Consider the following 25,357-nt stretch of genomic DNA (forward strand, 5'->3'; position numbering starts at 1 on the left):
GGAACAGATGAAACTGATAGCAGATGCTGGACGTCCTCTATCCCTCTTCAGCTCAGGCTCAGTAGGGGAAGTTGTCTGGGTCCTTGATAGGAAGTCTTCACTCATCCAGGATGCTTGCAGTCATCTCGGTTGGCTCTGTCTGGCTTCTCTCTCAGCTGGGCGGCTGGTTCGGCCATGCAACTAGGCCTCGACGTCCCTTGCGGTCACCGGACCTCCCATCACCTCTAGAAACTCTCCCAAGTTTTCCACTTACCTGTCCACAGTGCACTGAGATCTTTGCTGTGCAGCCACTGGGAGTCACAATAGCCTCTCTATGCAGTTTCCTGGATGGGTTCTGCTTCTTCCACAAAACCTCCATCCATTCCTATAAGATAACCGTTGACCTTTGGGGCCAAAGGAAGACACTGCTGGGGACCTGGGGTTGATGGGCAGTTGTTGGGGAGGCAACATTTAAACAAAAATTGTACTAAAAGTTCAGTTTCACTTTAAGCTTTACTTTAAAAGAGAACTATGGGGTAAGTGTTTTTCCCCATAGTTCTCTTTAGGGGCATGGGAGGACATATACTAACCTCCTCCTGTCACCCAAAGCTCCGTATATAGCGGGCTATTGCCCGCAATATACTGAGAGCGCCGCCGCCCGGATGGATCCCGACAATACTGTCGAGATCCACCCAGCTGTGTGAGTGACAACGGGGTCTGCCTATCTAGAGGCAAAGCCAGCTGTGCCCGCCCCCTTCCCCATTCGTTCCTCCACTCAGCGCTGGAGGATCAGAGAGAGGGGGGGGGGGAATCCCTGCGGGGAGCAGTGACTGACAATCACCGCTCTATACAGGGAGACAATCGGGAAGTGAGCAGATAGGCGGCATGTTTCTGCTCACTTTCCGATCTATAGAGCCGAGTTGTGACAGCTTCTTTGTCACAGGTCGGCTCTAACTATGAGGATGAGTGGCAATCAGTCACCTCATAGTTCTCCTTTCAGTAGAGGCCTATTGGATGCATATTAGAGACATGTTCTGTTATGTTCTTGGAATATAACTAGCTCTGTTGGCATATCATGTACCAGGGACAAAGACAACGATTGAAACCTGATCCTTACCCTTTCACACTAAAGTAAAAAGGAATTGACTGGAGTTGGGTTTAAACACAAAGTGGAGCCAATATACAAAGTTAGCAGTAAACACAGTACATTTATTTATAAGCTCTATACAGAAACCTTAATTAGGAACAGCTGCGGAGGGAGGGCGTACAGGGGCATTTAGCAGCAGAAGCGTACAGTTAGGAGCTCTGCTTATTCCAAAACATTATTATAAGGCAGTTTATCTTTACTGACAAAGACCTGTGTGAACTAGTGCCCTCCGGAGTGTCCTGTCCAAATATTGTACAGTGCCGAGACAGTGTAATAGCAGAGCTGACTTGCTGTAGATCCCCCAGAACAGCTTTGTACAGGTTGGGCTCAGTAGGAAGTTGGCATTGAGTCAGTGATGGGCAAATTATAGCTTGTATCAGAGAGACTATAGGTGCCGCACTGAGCACAAAACGTACCCATTAAGCACAGAGATGCTGTATTTAGGGAACATGTGGTCTAGTCACTTCTAAATGTGTTTATACCAGGAATGTGACAAGGACGGATGGAATATACACAGCACCCGGGTCACAAGAATGTGATTTAATATACACTTAAAGGAAACCTGTACTGCTGGCCTCTTTCTGAAAATGCTAGCTGCTTGGCTGTCTGTGGCTTCAACACTTTGGGGTCTTTATATACATTATTATTGGGTCTTTCCATATTGCCATGGCAAAAGGCTCAATGGCCAGTACAAATTACAGTGGGGATAACGAGCATCCCTGGCGTGTCCCTCTCATTAGTTGCAACTGTGGGGTCTAATCCCTGCATACCTAATAAATGCCTTCGGGCCCTATACAATTCCTTGACCCATCGAATGAACTTTGTACCGCATCTCCACTTCCAATGGCGGAACTCGGCGCTATGGGGCCCGAGACTAAGGGGGACCCGGTCAGGAGCAGGTTTGTAAGCCTTCCAGCCGGGTCCCGTTGCAGCCACACGCACAGGGAACTGGACATAGGCGTGCAGACAGGGTAACCTGCTGTAGCTCAGGCACGGCTGTGGAGGTACGGACATCGGGGAGGCTCTGGAGGTAGGGAGACAACATCTGCGGGTCAGCTGGTCATGGGGAAGTAGAGGCATTGAGCTGGCCGTCCCTGTTGTTATCATAGCCAACAGACACCTGGGAGGTCTTGTATGCTACATACTGCCCGGGTCATTCATTGCTGTGCTGTGCCTGTCGTTGTCCAGCAGTTACTGTCCCTGTTCTCTATCCCTAAGGGCTTGCCGCCTACACCAATTACAAAAGGGATCACATACACAAAGTCTCCTTGCATTCTGGGGTGGGATGGTGGGTATTAACATCTTCTCACTAGGGATCCTAGACATCCAGGGTATAACAGACATAGACTCCAGACTCACCAGACTCTTTTTTTGGCATCTCTGTGTAGATCCATTTGTAGCACATTGAGTAGGAATATGAGTAACAGATGAGCAGGAGATGAGTACAGATCTTCAGCAGGAGAGACACCAGCCATGCTCCAGAGGTACTCTATGTTCCAGGCAACTCCAGTAGCCATCGGCTTCCCTGGTTCTTCTCCTCCAGCAACAGCAAACACCTCCTCCATACTTGAGGCCTAGGGAAACACTTCCCGCACTCCAGCATCTGCCAACCCCCAGGTCTAGGCCTAGCCAGGGGGGCGGGCTGGACAGCACCCCAACCTGTACTAATCCATGGCTGGTCCCAAACTAGAACTGAGCACATGGCAATTCCCTCCAGTATATGTCCACTATACCAGCATGCAACACTGGTTGAGAGAAACCCAGTGATAGGCTGCTGACTTGTACATGTACTCACAGTTTCCATCATTGACCGTCCCACAATACAGCAGAGTCACACTCCACCCAGGTAGGTACAATCAATGCCAGAGACCTGGAATTAACCAGATAAATGCCACTATAATCCAGGCAGGCTATCACTAAATGTCTAGTAGCCACATCACAGAAGGTTATGGGGGCTACAAAAGTAATAACTCTATTTGTATTTTCTGTGTGCAGAAAATCAGATGTGATGGAAAGTTGCATTTCTATTTTGTGGGTTAATGTCTGAAGGATAAGTATGTATACTGGGAGTAGGCTCAGATCCTATTTAATCATTCAGTTATATGACCTCTGCCAATCCAGTGAGCGGACTGTTGTGTCTGTACAGTTCCTGCACCTGGTGTACGAATGTGCCAACAATTCACGAATTTATGAATAGTTCATAAAATAAACAATATTCAGACTGATGAAGTCTGCCTGGAAAGTCAGTGAAAATAATCGTGAAGAACATAGTGTCTGCTTTCCTGTAGTTGGGAATACGCCAATTACAGTGTTCAGATCACATTGAATGGTTATGTATAACTAAAAAGTAGTGGCCTGCCAAAGTGTGAGGAGCTCTTCATAAGGCACTCTGGGGGCATTTATCAAGCAAATCTGCAACAAAATTTGACATAAATCAGACAACCTCTCATCTAGCAAAGTATATGAGAGTGTTTTTTTTTGTATTTGTGACTTCTGCACCTGAAATTCTGGGCAGCCAACTGATTGACATAGTTATGAGATGGATTTTCATTCCAAATTGTAGAAGAGGTCGGGAAGGTTTTATAATGTTGCAGTACTACCAGCAGCATCAATACAAATTGAGGCCCCATAGCAGAGTTTTCATGGGGCCCCCTTTTCTAACTCTCTGTAGCAGCTTGCAGTGTCAACAGTCAGCACAGTAGAAGGGACCGAAGCGGTGATAAAAGTTATAGCTGTTGTAGCAATTATATTAATAACCATAATGATATCAGCCGTTGGTGCCTGCTGTCAGAAGACAATAGTCAGCAGGGAAGATCCCTACATCTGTGGTTGGGGGCAAATTATACAGCGTACAGCCAGTTTGACTAGAGACCATCCTTCAGCACTTCTATACTAGAAATTTACCAGGCCTCCTAATGGGGGTACTCCCTCCTACCTCAGGTCCCATAGCATGAAGATGGACTGTTATGAATAAACCACACTACACCAACAAAGGGAGAAATGTATGAATCAAGCTCCAATCCTATAGTAACTCTGCGTCATGTCTGTCGCTGTTGCAATTAAGCATTGCCTTCCTGGGCAACAGAATGGATGCATGGCCACCACAGCTCTCTACTGATCGATGTAGCCAATTCTGGTATAGATATACATAATAAATGTATATTGTATACACTGAGTGGCCAGTTTATTATGACCACCTGGCGTTTGTAGGCAAATTAGCTATAATTTTCACGCTGAAGTTGCTAGAGGGCCAGACCATTATAAATAGGGAAGCAGGTTGTTTACCACGACAGTAGAAGTTAATTTTTTCTGAAGATGGGTAAACAATGCGATTTAACAGCCTTTGAACCTGGGATGATTGTTGACGCTCGGAGCCATGGAGCGAGTATCAGCAAAACAATACTACGGGCGGACGGCAAGAGGTTAAAGTGGACTGGCAGTCAAAAAGTGAAGGTTTGCTATATTAATGTGACAATCCAGGAAAATTAATTGTGCCCAAGCAGTACCTTGAAAATCTGTCTTTTGTCTTGAAAACCCACCCCCCACCCCAAAAAAAGCAGGGCACTTCCGGTGCAGAGTATGGCTGATGTGGGGCCTTTAAGAAGAGCATGTGCAACAGAAAGTGAGTAGCTATCACCCCAGTGGGCAGGATACAGGGGGAGGCATTATTTGTAGACAAAAATCCCCCAAAACTTTTTGGTTGGAGTTGCTTTTTAAAGCTTTGCAGAAGTTGTTGATCTCGTAAACTAAAATGTCACCTGTGACAGTCTTGTTTTTGTAAACAGGAAAAATAATGTTCCACCTGTTTATGGCCATTTTGGCAGTTTTTCGTGATAGCAAATGTGATGGTTTTACCTCCTTTCCCTTTCTTTATTGGCTGGAATTATTTTTCTTTTCTGACTGTTCTCCTGTCCTTGAGAAAGGAAGTATGTTATGTCATTGTATCCAGACTAGATATGGACACTGAACACCTAACTTTTAAAAGGTAGGGTTGATTTTTTTACACAGCTATATACATATCTCCCCGACTGCCCTGGATCCCACAGGACTGTCCTAGGATTAAAAAAAAAAATCCCAGGGTTCCACCAGTCCAGAACATGTCCCACTGCTGGCTGCTGAAATGCTTGTTTTAGCACCCGACAGTGGATCTATGCTAGAATTGTTGGGCAGAGTAATTGCCTATCCAACAGTGTCTGCATAGTTTCAGCACCAACATCATTTGTCAGAGCTGGAGGCATAAAGACAAGGATTTCTCAAGTATGCCACTAAAGTCCAATGATTCTCTATGTTCCTGGCCGAGTCCCTACTGACACCAATGCAATGGACATTGTAACAGAGTTACAGTTGACCTTTAAATGAATCCTGTGCCTAGGGGAATACAAAGGCTACTATTGCTGTCTTGCCTCTTAGAGCATTAATTGCCAGACTGTCTCTGGCTTCAATACTTCGAGAAGTTGACCAGGAACAAATATGCAGAGTACAAACTCAAGATACCCAAAGTCAGTGGATCAGCATTATATGCAGACAACTAAAATTCTCCAACATTCTTCTCTGTTCCTTTGCGTTGGGATGGGTCACACATTAATGTTTTTTACATTAAAGCAGCTTTTTTATTTTAATGGCCTGCCAAAGCACAGGAGCAGACCAAAAATGGACACAGCTTTTTTTGTGTCAGAACTGTGTTACCTTTGTGTGTCGGGGGGGGCCATTTAAATTAATAGCACCTCAAGGCGCTAATGTATGTAACGTGTGTTGTGTTTACTCATGTGTTACTGCGACATACTCAATTGCAAAAGTGTATTTCACCCAAACAAGTAGGATTCCTAAAGGCTGGACTGCTAATTTTTTTGTTTCTATATACTGCTGTATTGGACAGATTAACCCTCTCCCTACCACCATACTATAATAAAAAATGGTGGGGAGGTGGATGTCTACTTCTGGAATGATGTCTTAAGACGTCATTCCTCAAATGGCGGTTGAGCACCTGCTAATTCCTGTGTACAGAGTTGTCCTCAGATGGCTCAGAGGAGGTACACAGACACTGTACCAAGCCGACCCGAGCGGCTATGTAATATGTGTGGCATCGCTGTGATGACTAATTTACAGTGAATATCCCTCCCCTTCCGCTTACTACAGAGGAAGGAGAGGGATATCAGTAAATTGTGATCGAGAGAATCAATGGAGTCAGCAGCAGCAGCTTCATTCATTCGGACTGATTTTTTTTTAACCTTTTCACTGCCCCTCATCCTCTAAACTACTGATCTCCAGCCTGCCTCTGTATTGTGACATTTATGTTAACCCTTCACCTCCATCCTTCCACTGTATGTGAACTGTACATTAACCCCCATTCCTCCTGACCCCCTCTGGGTATGACCAGATATGCTGTATCTAGTTCACCATTACCAAGCGCCATGTTCTAATCCCCCTAATATCAGAATGTTTTTGTCATTTACAAAAAAAAGGGCTAATTTGGGGGCATGTATATACTGCCATAGCATTTATATATAAACAGAGAGGAAGGGATTGTTTTTAATGTTTGGAAATACGATTCGATACCACCACAAGAAAGCTCCATTTGGCTCAAAAAACTACACTCCTCAAAACAATTAAAGGAACACTTTTTAATCAGTATAGCATCAAGTCAATGAAACTCCTGGGATATTGATCAGGTCAGTTAATCAGGGGGTTGTTAATCAGTTTCAGCTGCTTTGGTGTTAATGAAATGAACAACAGGCGCACTAGATGGGCAACAATAACAACCGCCAAAACAGGAATGGTTTTACAGGTGGAGGCCACTGACATTTTTTTCCTTACTCATCTTTTCTGACTGTTTTTCACTAGTTTTGCATTTGGCTAGAGTCAGTGTCACTACCGGTAGCACGAGGCGATACCTGGACCCTATAGAGGTTGCACAGGCATGCCAACTCCTTCAGGATGGCACATCAATACATGACACAGGCAGTTACTCTAGAAGAGCTGGACAGGGCCGCAGAAGGTTCTTAACCCATCAGCAGTGCCGGTATCTGCTCCTTTGTGCGAGGAACAGGATGAGCACTGCCAGAGCCCTACAAAATGACCTCCAGCAGGCCACTGGTGTGAATGTCGCTGACCAAACATTCAGAAACAGACTTCATGAGGGTGGCCTGAGGGCCCGGCATCCTCTAGTGGGCCCTGTGCTCACTGCCTGGCACCGTGGATGTTGATTGGCATTTGCTATTGAACACCAGAATTGGCAGGTCCACCACTGGGCCCTGTGCTTTTCACTGATGAGAGCAGGTTCACCCTGAGCACATGTGATAGACGTGAAAGGGTCTGGAGAAGCCGTGGAGAATGTTATGCTGCCTGTAACATCGTTCAGCATGACCGGTTTGGTGGTGGGTCTGGGGAGGCATATCCATGGAGGGACGCACACACCTCTACAGGCTAGACAATGGCAACCTGACTGCCATTAGGTATTGGAATGAAATCCTTGGACCCATTGTCAGACCCTACGCTGGTGCAGTGGGTCCTGGGTTCCTCCTGGTGCACGACAATGCCCGGCCTCATGTGGCGAGAGTATGCAGCCAGTTCCTTGAGGATGAAGGAATTGATACCATTGAATGGCCCCCACGCTCGCCTGACCTGAATCCAATAGAACACCTCTGGGACATTATGTCTCGGTCCATCCGAAGCCACCAGGTTGCACCTTAGTTTGTTCAGGAGCTCCGTGATGCCCTGGTCCAGATCTGGGAGGAGATACCCCAGGACACCATCCGTCGTCTCATTAGGAGCATGCGCCGACGTTGTCAGTCATCCATACAAGCACGTCGGGGCCATATAAACTAATGAGTACCATTTTTGAGTTGCTGCAATGGAATTTCAGCACAATGGACTAGCCTGCTGCATCATTTGTTCACTTTGATTTTTGGGGTGTCCAATTCAGCCCTCTGTAGGTGGATCATTTTTAATTTCCTTTAAACCAGTGGTTCTCAACCTGTGTAACCTCAGGACCCACATTTGTCCTTGGTCATTAAGTCGCGACCCAAGTCGGCACTGCAATGGGATGCACGGCATTCAGGTTCGGGTGCAGGCGATCTGACTGTGGGCAGGAGGTGTATTTCGGGAGTAATTCAAATAGCAACACAAAGCCTACAACACAGAGCTCCATCCATATGTGCATTGCTTGTACAGCTCCCATGCGTGCCCTGCAGAGGTGCCAGGAGCCAGAATGTGACGTTAATCCAGTCCAAGCACCTCTACAGGGCACATGTGGGAGTTGTAAGCAATGCACATATGGATGGAGCTTCCTTATACTTACAGCCCACCCCACCTCAAGCTGACACGCAGGGCCAAGCAGCATATTTTGAATGGCTGGTTGGCGTGAGAACTAAGGGTGCTGCGCTAGGGGGAGGCTGAAGAGTCTCTCACCTAGAAAAGTGGAATGCATGTGGCGACCCACTGAACATTGGGTTAGCGACCCACCAGTTGAGAACCAAGGCTTTAAACAATGTGGCATCCTTTCGTTCCGAACACATTACCAAGTCCAGTATACAGCAGATATTCAGCATGATATATTTCCCCATTGAGATCTGATGTGTTTTCAAAGTGTTCCTTTCATTTTTTTGAGCAGTGTATATAAAATTAAGTTTGTTTCAGTCATTTACAGTAGGAGTAGGCAAACTCTGGCCTGAACTGTGAAGCTACAAATCCCATCAGCATCGATCTCTAGAAGTTATGCCTGTGGCTTTCAGAGTCTTGCAAAACCTAATGAGGTTTGTAGCTGCACCACAGATGGAGTTTTTCTACCCTTGGTATACAGTGTTGCATGATGGAATAATAGTTAGTCAAACTATCATAGCAATACAAGGGGTATATAGAGCTTGGTACTTAAGTGGTTAAATCATAGAATCTAAGGTTTAGGTGAAAAAATGTGTACAGTAATTACATAATACTGTTCTAGTGTATGTCCGTCTGGTGCCATGCATTCCAATACAAACAGTACAGGTTGCAATCTGCTTGTATTCAAATATGTACTGGAAGGGCCTAAATGACTGCATACAGACTGAATGAATGGTTTAGAAATGTCCTCTCATAGTTTTCGGTAAATCTAAAAAGATATTGCACTAAATCTTGGGTTTAGCGAAGCAAAATCGGTAAGTATGTTTTTTTTTTTGTTTGGTTCATGAGAATACAGTTTATGAAATTGTTCAGGACCAGTGACCTCATTTAAGAGATGAACATTGATCCAGGCCCAAGTTGGCTGCCACCTCTGGTAACAAACATTGAACTCTTTAAAACATGAGATGTATGGAGGTTGTTTTGTAATTTGCACTCTGCTTAATGCATCATCAACCAGATTTGAATGCGATTGGTGGCTGTTTTCTGAATCCTGGTACTTGGATACAACAGTCTTTCCATATCAGATAGGCAGCAAGAAGCCCACAAATAGGTGTGTTTAGGAATCTGTCACTCAGAAGTCCCCCCACTCCGCCCGGATATCAGGCAGTTTTAATTTGCAAAGCTGCCACAATTCTTAGTAGTTTTAAAGCTAGTGCTCCCTCTACATTCCTATTGGAACATCACCATGATGGGCCACCTCTACCAGGAAGTGTTCAAGCATTGTCCAATCAGAATGGTCTGCTATTCAGGAAGAGCCAGGGGACCCAAAGCTCAGTATATCGCAAGCTAAAGCTTGTGGTATACCGAGACCGCCGCAGCTAGGATGGATCCCAACATTACTGTCAAGATCCACCCAGCTGCATGAGTGACAGTGGGCTCCGCTTATCTAAACGCAGAGCCAGCTGTACCCGCCCCCTGCCCGATCCGTTCCTCCAGTCAGCGGTCGAGGATCGGAGAGGGGAGGGGGGGAATCCCTGCAGGGAGCCGTGACTGACAGTCAATGCTCTCTGCAGGGAGATGATCGAGAAGTGAGCGAGCGATGGTATGTGTTCACTCACTTCACAGTTTCATTGTCACACGTCGGCTTGAACTAGGAGGATGAGTGATTTTCACTCACCTCATAGTTCTCCTTTAAAGATGCATTAATGGCTACAAAGCTGCATTCATTTGTGTTTTTTATACCTGCCTGGAATTCATATTAAAATAGCACTTTTTTTTTACACTTTACTGGTATTTACATTCAGTGACACATTCTGTATAACAGGTGTGTAGCTAAACATCTTGGAACCTTCATATATCAGATGTATAGACTATGAACATGAACAGATGGAAATGTAAGCAGAACAATGTACAATAAGATCTTAGAAACAAATCACTTAATTCCATATTTTATTGTTTTTGACAAGCATTTACAACTTTTCATTCATAGACCTAAAAACATAAAAATAGACCTTCTTTCAGCTTATAAAAGAAATATATAAGAACATTTGACATCGACATGTCATGACAATATGTACATATAACGGTACCGAGAAAAGCACCAGAAATTCCAGTTGTTCACAATGGACCATATCTCAGCTTGGAACGTACACCACAGGACTGGTCATCTCTGAATATCTTGTTGGGGGCGTACACTAGTGAACCGCGCATGGCACAGTATGACGATAGAATTACGAAGAAAGAAAAAGAAAATCTGGTCAGAAGCTTTTGCTCATGGATTGCAAGATTCACGGTCACACCAACCAAAATAAGTTGCACTAGGACTGCAAAGCGTAGCAAGATTACTTCCTCACTTTTACACGTCACAATGGGAACCATAGCTAGCATTGTGAATATTGACCTTATAATCTTATTGTTCCAGGAAACTACCAGGAAAAAAAAATAAAAAAAAACAGGAAACATACATTTTTCACTTTCCTGTGAGGCCCCCCAGCACGGAAGATCTTAAGAAGCTGTTTTCCACCACGTTATCACAACATGAAGATGTCAAACTATTTTCACAACATGAACGGGTCAACGTTCCTCAACACAATGGAGTTAAAACTTTATTAAAAATATAGTGGAGGTCATGTAGTTTGGTGAATGGGAGGAGAGGGGCAAACTAAAATTAAGGGCATGTTCATCCAAAATGGTCATATTGCTATCGGATAGAAGCCAGCAGGTTATATAACTGACCGACTTCTTGGGGCTTTTGATAGAAAGATATCCCCTTCGTCGTTCCTGACCTACCATTACCAGGCCCATCAGTAGGTGTCACACTCTTGTTGTGGGATTTAACAATTTAAGAATATATTTAGTGGAAAATCCATCAGATGGAGCATTACAACCTCTTGTGGCATTGTAATAACCATGACTGGGAGGTAGAGGCAGAATGTCTAGTAAGGACACCTTGTCGAGTCCCTGAGAAAAAACAAAACAAAACACAACAGTGGAAGAATTGACCTACAGAAGACCACCTAAAACTGGTTCTAGCTTCAGATGGTCTGTAAAGGGTAGTTGCAATTTGCAGAAACCTGCAACTCTGTTGCTAAAATTAAGTTCTTAAAGATATATCTCCCTGAAAAGAAGATAGTATATATATCTGCATCTTCTGTCTGCTGATCAGCTGCATAAAGGCTCTTCAGAAACCAATTTTTCCCAAGGGTGTTGGGTTCCTGGTCTCCCCACTGTGCTCATTGGTTTAAGCCACCAAACCCCAACATCCCCCCATTGTGTCCTCTAGTAATGTGCCTGTGGTAATAGCAGGGGGCCAGAAAATAGACACTTCTGAAGTTGTTTCTGTTCAACACAGCAATCAGTGGGGCGGGTGGCACGAGAAGTATTTACTATCTGTTTGCAGCAAATTATTTTTGGAAGCTTCATTTTAGCAACAAAGTCACTGTAAATCATCTCCTACTACAGCACCCGGGGTTAACCAGTACTGAGCTGCGGTTAGACACAAGTGCTACCTATTGGTAAAACGTGGCACTGTAATTCATCCACACTCAATATGGTTCTCTGAAGCCACCACAATTTTGAATGGCTCGACTTAGGTCCTCCGAGCATTGTAAACATCAAGACAAGGGTCCCAAAGGTGCTAACGGAGGAGAGGATACGGCTGTTTATTATACAAACTGGAACTCCCAATTTAGAATGCAAGAATGAAACATACAGTAAGTAATGAGATGTCCTATTGGAATGGTCAATAAAGTGGTGCCACTGCCACCATGATGGAAGAATGACTTAGAAAAATTAGGATATGCTTCTTGTAAAACTATGGATAGCTTTATTTTCCCCACGCTCTCTGTATTAAATATATATATATATATTTATGTGTGTATAAAAAAAGTGTGTCCTATCTCCTAAGAAAGACTAGATTATCTGCTTCTCTGAAGGCTTACAACATAAAATGCCCCATTATCCCCTGGAGTCCCTGGATTTAAAAGCTATAAATACAAAAAAGGAAAAAAATAAAGACCTATAGGCTTTTCTCTTTCAAGTTTTCCCACCTCTGAAGAGTTTGGCATCGTTACAATTTTTTAAGCTCAAAGTGTAAAAGTATTTTGAAGTATTTTGACATGACTTAAATAACCATCAAATAGGCCAAAACTTGAAAAAAAAAGTTAAAAACTTGAAAAAAAAAAACAAACACGGCTTTTGCTGCACAAATTCCAAACAATCCCTCAAAACACTTTTTCTTTTTTTAAATACTAAGCTATAGTAACGGAACATGTTTTTACAGTGATGGATGAAAAAAAAGGAATATCAACACAACCATTTTCATAAAACAAGGGAAAAGAGAAAAGTGCAGGGAGCAAAGGACGGAGCGATCACAACATAAGCCCCTCTTTTGTGCTATCTTTACAAGGCTTTCTTTTCCACTTTTGTACATTACCCTTTTTCTGTCCAACCCTGATTGTTATAAAATAAATAAAAGTTAATAATAATAATAATAATGACAGTAGCCCTGTCCCGCTAGTGACTGAAGGACTCCGGGCTTTTGTAACATGATTCTGCATTTGCGTTATTGTAACCCGGTACGGCTCTGCGGCCAACGTAGCTGCCAATGTTTTGTGTGCAAGTGTGCAGTCTAGAGGATTACATTTCCACAGTGCATGGAACGCCGTCACCTATTCTGACCTGTCAGATTTCCGTGTTTAGTTTCCTGGCTGGTACAAAGTCTTCCCGCTTCACCCATATGACTTCTTCGGTGGTGCTCTCTATGCTACCATTCATTCCAGAAAAGGCAGTCTGTTTCTTCAGCTGGGACATACGGGAAGCGTGAGTGCTAATAGTGTTTTGGACGCTGTTATTCAATGGATTATTGGACAGGGAGGTGGCCTCAAGTTGGTCGCTTAGATCCTTCTCCATGGAGCCCCCTTTGATAGACTCGCAGTACTCATCGTCGCTGCTGAGAATGTCTGTTTCTTTCACGTCTTCCTGCTCCTCGTATTGGGCCAGGTCGAACTGCTCCTCCACCCAGCGGTCTGTGTCACCACTGTTGCTCGTCTGCTGCGGTGGTTTGGGTTCCGTGTCAGGTTCAGGCTCTTTGTCAGGGCCTGTTGAGTAAACCGTGTCTGAGTCGATGGTGAAACGGTTCCTCACGAGGCGTCTTCTCCGGGCAAGAGATCTACTGGGAGCGGAGACTGTACAACAAAAAGGTCCAATCAGGAAGAGAAACTTTAGGTTGTTTTATAATAAATGTTGTGAACATTCATTTATATTCAACATTCAACAAATATTTATCATCTGACATATCCTAAAGTGTTCTGAAGGAAATAGATGTTCATTGATTAATAGCCCTGAGCTTATTAAACATGAAAGCAAAGGATTCAGCTCTCATCACAGATTCATGTATGTTAAAAAGGGACTGACTGATTCTATAGATACACATACTGAATAGGTATCGGTGGCAGTACAAACTGTATGCCTATCATACGGTAGGAGGAAAGTTCTAATAGAACTATATGGCCTGCTGGCTGTTAAGCTACCTCTTCTGTGAGCAGAGAGAATGAAAATAAAAAAAATAACTTGTTCCTGGAGAGCGTCTTTCCCACATTCATTTGTTTCAAAAAGAGAACCAGTCATTAAGCTGAACAGCTGCTGGGAGCTTCCATTGTCTGAATTATAATCAGTATATTAGTTCAAAGGCCATCACTGTCTTGCAGAGATGCGGAACAGCTGCACCTGTGCCCTGGGATCAGCATGCAGCATGAGGGGGAATCTATGGTGGCCTCCATTAGAAAGTATTTCCATTCGTGTTTGGATGCTGGGGCCAACTGAGACTCCCTTTCAGCAATAGAGACCCCCCACTGCCTGTTTATCCAAAGCATTCCTCATTTTAGGAGGCAGTGAAGCTCTGTAGCATGCATAGCACCATGCCTGCCCTGGATCAGGCATCACTTCTGGACGTCAGACTAAGGCAGCGTGCAGAACTGGGTAGAAGCCATGTTGACTGGTTCTCTTGAAACATTTGCATAAAGTGTAAATCTGTAAAGGAACTATTTTCTGGTGCTTTTGGAAGCTAAGAAACCCCTTGAGAAATGATTCCCCTGTCTATAAAGCATTTTGGAGATCAATATGAATAACGGTACATCTTGATAGAGAACTTGAAAACAATAGTGGAGCCTTGACATGTACTACACTGCTTTGAGGTGGGAAGATGAAAGTGTATCTACAGCTTTTAGCTTTGGATAGTGTTGAGGAACCTCTGTCAGGTTTATCCTGCTGCCTATTTCTATGAATAACAGGAATAATGTGGAAATCTTTCAATCAGGACACTGTCTAAGAGAGGATTTATCTTGCTTTGGAGAGTCCTGTGTTGGCTGAGATAAGAAGTGAAGGAAAATTACCCAAATGGGACACAAACCGCAAAAAGACAAACAAAACTTGATAGGGATTTGAACCATCTCCTACTCAATCCAAAACTATAAAAAAAAAACAGTTTGGGCTTTAGATATGCTTTAGCAATGTCATGTTGAAGTGTCAATTCTGGGTGGATGTTTTTGGATTGTGGGGGGAAAAAAAACCTCAAAGAAACATGGGAAGATCAAACAAACTGCAACTGTAGACAGGGCCTTCCTGGGAACTGCACCAAGGACCCCAGCACTACAAACCACACAAACCCCTACGCCTCTGTGTTTTTGTGTTGACATACTGCTGATGGGTGGTGTGCCATATTGTCATTACCTGCTCTATTCATGGCAGGGCGAGCACCCTTCAGTGCACACAGCCTCTTCCCCCCGAATGGAACGTACTGCTGGGAATTAGGTAAGCTTTCTGTTTTCAGCAGCTGCCTCCTGTGCTTGTCCCGCAGGATAGAATGCACTGCCCTCAGGAACTCCTTCTTTTCCGCTGGAGAACTGCGGAGAGGGGACGATATATTGTATAATATACAGGGAAGAGAGGAGCGGTGCTACTCACATATGTGCACAAGACAAAATCACAACTGTAATGTAAACGCATACCTGTGACATGTTGTATGCATGAGCGCCACAATAATCCTTCATTACAGCAACATATGCAGTCAAATATTTTATGTCAAAAGGCGGTGACCTAGATTTTCTGATCACATTAACCTGACCAATCTCTGCTGACAAAATCTCACTCATATGCAGAAGACCATTATCACAAGGTAGGTGTGGCTTATTCTTCCATGACCAGAGACGAGGGTTTATGAATAAGGGATGGGTAAATCCCTGATCAGTTTATTTTTCCTGTTAGCATCTCACTCATCAGACCAGGTAATGTTTATCCAATCTACTAATATCCAATGTTGGTGAACCCCTGTGAATTGTAGCCTCAGTTCTGCATACCTCGGGTGTAACGAGTGGTTATTTGAATTACTGTTGCCTTTCCACCATCTTGAACCAGTCTGCCCATTCTCCTCTGACCTCTGGCATCAACAAGACATTTTCACCCAGAGAACTGCCGCTCACTGGATATTTTCTCTTTTTTGGACCATTCTCTGTAATCCCGAGAGATGTTTGTGTATGAAAATCCCAATAGATCAGCAGTTTCTGAAATACTCAGACCAGCCCGTCTGGCACCAACAACCATGCCACGTTCAAAGTCACTTAAATCCGCTTTCTTCCCCATTCTGATGCTCGGTTTGGAATGGAGTTGCTGCCATGTGATTGGCTGATTATATATTTACATTAACGAGCCGTTAAACAGTTGTAACTAATAAAGTGTAATGTAATGCCCAAGTACCGTATATTCTTTTACGATACCGATACTGATTTATGATACTATGTACATATTACTGTTGTGTCTGTACTTTAAAAAGGAGAACTATGAGGTGAGTGCTTTTCACTCAACTCATAGTTCTCGATTCTGGGTTTGTGGACATATTCCAGCTGTGTCAGCGCAGTACTGATTCCATCTCTGCAGACATGTTTCTGGTATGTCACTATGGAACTGACTGTGGACATGCTTCTGGCCGTTATTACACAATAGATTTTCTGTGTCAGTTATTTTTTATGCACTTCTACTGAAAAGAGATTCGTAAGGGGCACTGTCTTCTTCATGGATAAAAAGACTGGCATATGTTACCATGTACACAGTTAGTAGAGTTTAAGCCCCTCCCACTTTAAACACAATTTTGCCACACCCACCATTTGCCGCAGCACGCCGCCTACTTTTTATACTCTGAGTGCTCAAGGCTGAACCTCTTTCCAGGAAAAAGAAAACCCCAAAACTTCTTGTACACAGACATAAGATATAACCAGACTGTTCAGGGATCATAGGAACAATCTCTGCTGCAAAAATACACATCCCGGTAATATCAAGCTGATGTTTCCAGGTACAGGGATTGAATCTCTATGTAGTTAATGATTGATTATTTAAACATGGGAGGACAAACTCCAGCTCTACAAATTAACTTTACTGGCGACGTTCCCATACAAAAGATCTTTTCTACACATTTTAACAAATGGAAAAAGTTCCAATTCTAATATCTATGGGCAGCCTCACCCCAAATCGATGAAACAACACTGGCTGAGGGGCAAACGCCTGCATGCCAGCCCTCGTCTGATCCCTGAGTACTAAAAACTCTCAGTTCCTGGTTTAAAGCAAACATTCAAGATCTTAAAAAGAAAAACATGTTAAGTAGGTTGAATAACCCAGAAGTGAGTATTTCCCAGCTGTCTGCAATCTCTATAGACAATGGAGCTGAGCCCACCTGCAGCATAAGTGAAAAGCCCTTTCTGGTCTCCCCTCAGATTCCGACTTCACATGAACAATTTCGCAGACTGAGTTTGTTTCAGCATCTAGTAAAAAAAGAAAAAGAAATGCAGGTTACTAAAGCAACTAAAAATAACCAAATACAAATCTCTAGCATTTGACACATATGAAGCATGGTGTTTACTCCTTTTTCATCCGCAAAGTTAAAGCTGAGCTCCAGGCATACAACTTCGTCTTACAGCACAGGAGACCTAGTGCTATAGCACAGGAGACCTAGTCCTATAGCACGGGAGACCTAGTCCTATAGCACAGGAGACCTAGTCCTATAGCACAGGAGACCTAGTCCTATAGCACAGGAGACCTAGTCCTATAGCACAGGAGCTTCTTTTTTCACTGTCCATCCAGTCTGGGGAAGGGAAAAAAATCGGAACAGAGACTCTGGCTCTATTAAGAAGCTGTTACCTAAGGTTCTACATAATGGATCAAATGGTATACATGTACCCCTACCGGTGGGGAGGCCCCCAACCAACCATATATTGTTGGGATGTCTTACTTTGGTGTCTCATCTCTGTACACAATGGGGGGAATTTATCAAAACTGGAGCAGACAAAATCTGAAGCAGCTGTGCATGGCAACCAATCAGTATTTCTCTGTCATTTTCAAATCTTAACTCAACAAACTGAAGAGAGAAGCGGATTGGTTGCCGTGCACAGCTGCTCCAGATTTTGTCTGCTCCAGTTTTGATAAATTCTCCCCAATATGTTTTACTGATTGTTTATGACTATATATCTCTAGGATTCTCAACATACTGTTAAACTATTGTATGTTCATGATTCTCTGAGCCTCTTCCAATAAAAAAAAAAAAAATCCCTTTTAGCACGAGCACTGCAGCATTCCTGATTGGCTCCTCATGCTGCTTCTCACTCTCGCTTGCTAAGCTCTGCTCTACAGGGGACTGCAAGAGTCTGATACCAAGTCAAATGAAGGTACTTACACGGCTTACATTTAAAAATTACATGAAATTATGTATTAAGGAATACAGAGCTGCATTAGTTTGGTCTTTTATTTATTTGAGATCTGCCTGGGGTTCAGATCTAGAGCTGAATTTAGGGGGAATTAACAATCTACCCTTGCAGTGGTACCTGCCCCAATAAAATATATCTGCAAATGTATGATCAATGTAAATTACATTTCTTATTGCCAAGCCACAGGTTTTTGCACCTTGTAAAGTTTCTGTATGCATTACCTGATGTAGTGAGTGCTCGCAGCTGCAAAGCTTCTGTAGGAATCATATGTCTGAAGCGGAATGGATCTCGATCTTCAAACATGGAGGCTCTGTGTGATCCACCCTAAAAGTCAGTAAAGAAAGACATTTCAAATGAATAATAAAACAAAAAAAGTAACAGCTTGTGTCTACTAGGTTTTCCTTTGGGGGAATTTAATTTCTTGTATATAGTTAGGTGTGGAAGAAAACTATGTTCCATATATGTCTTACTTGCCTAAATTAGCTCAACCACCAACAGAAATCTGTGCAGGGGGCTGCAGAAAAAGACCCTTTGCTCTCTGCGTGGAAGCAGCAGTTTCTCTGCAGTGGCCCAACATGCTTCCTCTACCGAGTCAGAACTAGAGCTAGCCAAACAGCAGAAAGCATGAACATTGCTGATTGGAGAGCTGTTGTTCTGACTCGCAGGGGGCGTGTCATACCGCTGAGGGGACCCATAAAAGGTTACATGTTAGGTAAAATTTCGGGGAGTTCTTTAGCGTCTTTTAATTAGCCTGCATCTCTCCTGGGAGCATACATTCAATATACAGGAAAATACATCACTTACAAGCTTCTTCTTTTGTTTGGAGCTGTCCTTGTACACCAACACGACCGCAGCCTTAAATACTGGAAAACAGAATACAGATTTATTTGGTTTCATGTGTTGTCAGTAAAGGACAGGAAAATAAGAACTTCAGCAGGGAAAATTTATGTTGGAAGCTCAGTGATGTCAGTCGTACTTTACTAAACTGACCAAGTACACCCCTTCATGGAAATGGCATTCCCTGATGGCAGTGGCCTCTTTCAGCAGGATAATGCGCCCTGCCACACTGCAAACATGGTTCAAGAATGGTTTGGGGAACACAACAACGAGTTTGAGGCGTTGACTTGTCCTCCAAATTCTCCAGCTCTCAATCCAATCAAGCATCTGTAGCATGTGCTGGAAAAACGAGAATAATCCATGGAGGCCGCACCTCACAACATACGAGACTTAAAGGATCTGTTACTGGCGGCTTTGTGCCAGATATATACCTTTGTGCCAGATATAGCATACCTTCAGAGGTCTAGTGGAGTCCATGTCTCGATGGGTTGTTTTAGTGGCAAAAGGGGGACCAATATTAGGTGGGTGGTCAGAATGTTATGGCTGATCACTGTATATTCAGGTGTTTATGCTATCTGTATTTATAACGCAGTTCATTTTAATAAATACGAAGCTTCATAAAAAATGTTGTATGTTTCACTTTGAATAAGAATGGTTGTTATGGAGCAATACAGAAAGTTCTCATCTTAGAAAAGATTTAAAAAATTACTTTTTTTTAAATTTGGAATAATGTGACCAAGGGATCTCAACTAGTTGAAGATCTCCAAAGTTGTCCCATCAGAGATCCCTGCCTCACCTCCTATTGGTTCAATAGTTACACCTCCTGACTTGCTCAACAAATGTTTCCATGGATTTTCCATTTGAATAAAGTTTATTTAAAAATTCAACATTTTACGGACAATGACGATTATACGGACAAATGACTCCTAAGGCTAGGTCCACACCTAGGCGACTGAGCTAGCGACTGTTCTTTGAAAACTGCGCAGTTGTGCGTTTTTCAATGCATAGAGAGGTCTATAGGACCTCTGTATGTGACAACCGCCCGAAACTAGCTCCTGTACCTTTTTGCGCGGCAGGCGATTTCATCCGAGCGACAAACCGCAAAAGGTGTGAACAGCATCCACTGACTAATGCAAATCTGTGTTTTGCGCGATATCGGGTGACTCAAACCACGCAATAAATCGTCTAGGTATGAACCTAGCCTAAAGCGTCAAACCAACTTCTCTAGAGTAGGTCATCACAATGAGTAGTTTTCTCTATGTAGAATCTTTATGCGTTTGAGTGACAGCTGATGTTTATAGATAAATCATCATCCTAGTATGTTCTATAGCAATGACCATACTAATAAATATGGATTATATATGGTATAATCATGAACTGTAATGACCTCATGTGTTATTATTATTATACAGGGTTTATATAGCACCAACAGTTTGCGCAGCGCTTTACAATATAAGGAAGACATTACAATCACAATACAATTCAAGACAAGATGGTTAGGCGGGCCCTGCCCCTGAGGGCTTACAATCTAAAAGGGAGGGGCAAGTGATGCATGAGGAGGTAGCTGTGTGGGCATGAATTGTTTGAGAACATGATGATTGAGTGGTTAGGCTGAGGTGGAATATGCTTCCATGAAGAGATGAGTCTTTAGTGATCGCCTAAAGGCAGTTAGAGTGGGAGAGACGCACAGGTTGGGGTAAAGAGTTCCAGAGGATGGGAGAGACTCGAGAAGTCCTGGAGGCACGCATGGAAGGAGTTGACGAGGGAGCTGGAAAGCAGGTGGTCTTTTGGAGAGTGGAGGGGACGGCTAGGGTGATACTTTAAAACAAGGTTTGAGATATAACCGGGGGCAGAGTTGTGGATGGCTTTGTAAGTTGTTGTTAATATTTTAAATGTTATCCTTTGTGGCGAGTGGAAGCCAGTTGGGGGGATTGACAGAGAGGGGAGGGGGGGGGGGCAGAAACTGAGCGGTTGGTTAGGTGAATGAGTCTGGCAGCTGCATTCATGATAGACTGAAGGGGGAATAGCCTGTGTAGAGGTAGGCCAATGAGGAGGGAGTTGCAATAGTCAATAGTGTTATGTAAAGTATGTTTATTTAAGTAGCAAAGACTTAGGGGCAGATTTTAAAAAGAAGTGAATCTGACATTTACTGCAGGTGAATCATCTAGGCGCATGTGTTTTAAACGATTCACCAATTCAGCAATTGATTCACCACCAGTTAATCTTTAGTGAAAGTCACATTTGCAGCTTTATAAATATGCTCATGAAAAGTATATTTGAAGCTGAAAGTTTTCCTCCTATTTTCGATGGAATAGAGAACGTTTAAAGCGCCAAATCAGATTTTATTTTTCTCTGTATCCCAATGGGAGATTATCCTTTACTTCCCATCCAGTAGAGTCACCAGGATATGTGAAGAAATCTCTCCAAAGGGAGAGTAACTTCCCACGTAGCCAGCTGTTAGGTTAGAAGAACCTATCTATTCCTGATCTGGCGAAAACCAAGAATTGTGGATCTTCCCTCACTTTTAGTCTCAAACATTGAGCACCAGGACAAATATATAGAGGGTAAATCTCTCAGCAAGGACGCACACTGCAAATAAAAGCTGACAGGCGTTTAACCCCTTGCAGCTCCATCCAAAACAAAAACAAACAAAAAAAGAGACAGTTTTGGCTTTAGAGGCACTTTACAATTCATTGGTATAGTGTAATGTACTGAACATGTCGGGCTTACCGAAGGTTGCCAATTCCGGGTCTTTTTTCCACTTCCCGAGTGATGTCGGAGGGTTCAGCCACACAACGGTGCTGTGCAGTAATAAATCTCCCATGGATAAATCTGCCACCTACAACACAGAGAAGAAATCAGCTGTTAAAGGGTATTATGTGTACAGGTTAGCCAAGCATAAATGGGATTCTGGCCTTCCAAACTTTGTCACTGTCCTTACTGTCATCTATTTAAGGCTAAGCAAAGGCTTATTATAATGTTAAATGGAAATCGGCTGTGAATAGGACAATATCTCCAGAGGAGAACATGTGGCCAGCCCAACCCTAAAGATATAGACTCTGGATGATACAAGAGGTACAGGACGGAGGACAAGCCACAATGAGGGGGGGTCATAGTAAAGGCTTTCATTGTTAAGCCTGGTTACTGCTGTGACTACCTCAACCTCTCTACAAAAACCAATGTTTAGAGCGAGACTTGACTGAGTTTTCATTGAACATGGATTTAGACTTAATTAGATGGACAGTAAATAGAGGTGGGGGAATGAATGGACAGGCATTTCCTTCAGAATGACAGGAGAGACATCCTCAAACCCACTGGGATCTGCCACACTGTAACCTGCGACTTGACTGGTAAACGAAAATGTCACACACGGGTGATGTACTAGATACACATTTATTTTCAAGAACAATGTCAAATCTCTGAACAATAGAAGCACTTCTGTAGAGCTTGTTATGGCCTTCTATCACGGCCCTGTACAGCTCATTCCTCACTCGAGTGATGTCGATTTTGGGGAGATTCATCAGAACTGAAAGTGAGAGAACAAAATCTAAAATATTGGCATGTCATCAGAAAAGGAAGACAAATCTTCCAATAGGTCACCTGTTCTGGTGACAACGATCTAAGATGGGTTTTCCTTTATTTTAGAGAGATTTCCTCTTACTTCCTGGGGTGTCCACAGGACAGAAAGTGGATTCTCCACAGTGGTACACAGACAGGGTTCTAACTATTATTTACTATATCCAAAAGCTAAAAAATATACTTCAACCATTCACTTCAGTCCCCTGCTAGTTGTCATCATGATGTAAAGTCCTTATCACAGTCAGAAAAAGCCCTAGATAATTTAACCAGCAGCCCATTAAAGCCCATCTCCAGAAACATTTTCACACTCCCTCTAACTGATCACTAGATGAAAAATGACCCCGGAATGGGGTTTTAAATTACCAGTGTGGCTAACCCAATGCAGCCCAGAAAACAAGAAGCCCCCATTCACACTTGTGGACCATGACATCCCAAGCTTTGTTTTTGCTTGCTTGTCGCGCACCACAAATGCAGCAAAGAAGCTCATGCACCTTTTTGAGCTTAGTGCGTTTTTACCTCTTTGATTTCCCCGGTCTGTTCTGCTATGAGCTGGTCAAACACAGCGCCATACTCTTCATGGATCTTCTGCATCTCGTTAATATGACTGGCCACTTTGTTCATGGTTTTGATTGCCACTGTGGACAGCAAAAAGCACTGCGGTTAGCGAGAAAGTTACAGGTTCTCTTGGTTTGGTTTCCTACCAATAAAAGCATGCATTTGCCCCGAGTCTTTTGTCTGCTCTCACTAGATGTACCAAGTGATTCACAGCTCCTGACAGAGCTTAATCCATGTCTGCCAGCTATGAAGATATGAAACATTCATTACTATACATGAAAGTGTGTCAAGGTCGCCTTGTCCACTTTGAGGTCTGTCCATCACTCTGTACTGGAAGAGCTCAGTAATTACACCAAGTGAGCTTGAAATAGACTCGTATTTCCATTCTGAAGCTCGAACACAAAATCGTACTTGTGCTGATTATTCATCACAATAGAGAACAAGTGACAATATACATCTAAACTCTGCCAATAGACTGGGAGGAAATTAGGTCAGAGATGGCATGCAAGTGGGTGGGCTGGGCTGGTAATAGCATTGCCTGCCTATCATGCGTCACAATGGTGGATGGCTTCCTCCATAGAAAGAATAGGATTAGTGATTTTCTGTGCATGTGCAGAAGCTGCCTTCCCAATTGGGAGGCTTTGCAGTGGTGGCTGTGAGACTCCCAGCAGGCTTTGCAACCAATCTAAACTGAATGCTAATGCCAGATCAGTACTAGATGGATTTTGATTGGTTGCTATGGGCTTAACTATTAATCCACTGCACTATAGCAACCAATGAGATTCAGACTTTTACTCCAATTGTCCTTTTCCTCTGCAGAATTGAACCTCATTGGTTGCTGTGATGCAAAAAACTAATGTTCTTACATGCCAGGAAAGAAATATGGGTGTTGCCAATCATGGCTTGTTATTAATTGGTGCAAGTTCTGACAGCAGTGTTAGTCTAAGATCCCGACTTCCCAGGCTACCTACTTGTTTCAAGTCAGTACACAATAAGTGGGGAAGCAAGGATGAGAATGACTGCCCTGAAGTATGTGCCTTAAAAAAAATTGGCAATGGCAGCCCCCTCATTTCTATTCTGATACGTTCACATTTTGACGGACACTTAGAGACACTGTCACCTTTCCCATGCAAAGCAGGAAGACTGTCTCTGGAAAGGACATCGTCCAACCCTTATAATACTTACCTTACCATTGCTCCCTTGCAGCTCCTTGTTCTTTTGAAACCAGCATGGAGATCAACTGAGTCCTCAACCCATGGGAGCCATGATGTTGCTTCTCTAATCATGTGACACTGCTCAGACCTAGTGATTGGCCGCTGGGCTCTGGCATTGCCACAAGGAACAGGCCAAATGCTCCTCCATACATAGAAGTGCAGGGTATTCTTGTCAGCTGTCATGCATATATGGGGGTTAAGGGGGGTCCATTCAAGAAACCCATCACCTTGCCTTGCATGGTCAAGGTGACCGTGTCTTTTTAATATTAAATGAGAACTACTACTAGGAGAAATCCACTATGAATAGTTCAAAACAAAATGAATTATTCAATAAGGGAGAAAAAAAAGAGCAATGCTAACAACATTTTAGATCTGATGGACGCCAATCAGATATCCTTGAACGCTCTCCTTCCCTTTAGAGAAAGAACATGCCGTCTACATAGACAGAGACATTACTTGCAATATATATTCATGGGGACAAAGTACAATTTAATGGAAACTAATATTTCCCTGACTGAATTCATAGATCAAGGACAAGCATGATGTCATGTTATACCGCAAGGATGGCAGACATTTGTTATGAAATCTGGAGGAAAGGAAATAAGAGCATGTTTCCAGAGCAACGTGTTTTATTTTCTCCCCAGTGATGGAAATATGATGGCTGAAACCTGTTTAAGCTGCTGTGGGTAAAACTGCTTTGTTATCGAATGTGGCCCCAAACAAGCAGAGGTGGTACTAATGGGGCCTAGAATTCTACCCCCTCCCCCACCCCTCAGATCAAATGTACTGACTGAAATCCATAAAAACTAATGCACAATTATTATTTTTTTGTTCATTGATCCCCAACACATGTTCACAATGTAACATTTTACCCCCCTACCCTAAGAACCGTAGATTGCCCAGGCCCGTGCTACAACCATCCAAGCAGTGACTCAGCAGCTCAGCTCACCCTGCTCCCCTCTCGCAGCAGTGACCTCCAA

At 43.3% G+C, this 25,357-nt stretch overlaps 1 protein-coding gene across 1 annotated transcript in view; it reads right to left on the reverse strand.

Annotated features, from left to right (window-relative positions):
• Positions 1-13,125: 13,125 nt before the first annotated feature.
• The window catches only part of TIAM1 (T-cell lymphoma invasion and metastasis 1), a 191,095-nt gene continuing 178,863 nt past the window's right edge, over positions 13,126-25,357 (reverse strand). Inside the window, exons 20-27 of the mRNA XM_018557457.1 lie at positions 25,046-25,054; positions 23,125-23,262; positions 21,760-21,868; positions 18,997-19,055; positions 18,414-18,516; positions 17,166-17,253; positions 15,173-15,345; positions 13,126-13,629 (exon numbers count right to left, since the gene is read on the reverse strand). Of these exons, the coding sequence (XP_018412959.1) occupies positions 13,127-13,629; positions 15,173-15,345; positions 17,166-17,253; positions 18,414-18,516; positions 18,997-19,055; positions 21,760-21,868; positions 23,125-23,262; positions 25,046-25,054 (1,182 nt within the window). The 3' untranslated portion in view covers position 13,126. The remainder of the gene's footprint in view (positions 13,630-15,172; positions 15,346-17,165; positions 17,254-18,413; positions 18,517-18,996; positions 19,056-21,759; positions 21,869-23,124; positions 23,263-25,045; positions 25,055-25,357) is intronic.

This window comes from Nanorana parkeri, unplaced genomic scaffold (assembly GCF_000935625.1).
Source record: "Nanorana parkeri isolate BGI_ZX_2015 unplaced genomic scaffold, ASM93562v1 scaffold284, whole genome shotgun sequence".
Taxonomy (NCBI): Eukaryota; Metazoa; Chordata; class Amphibia; order Anura; family Dicroglossidae; genus Nanorana; species Nanorana parkeri.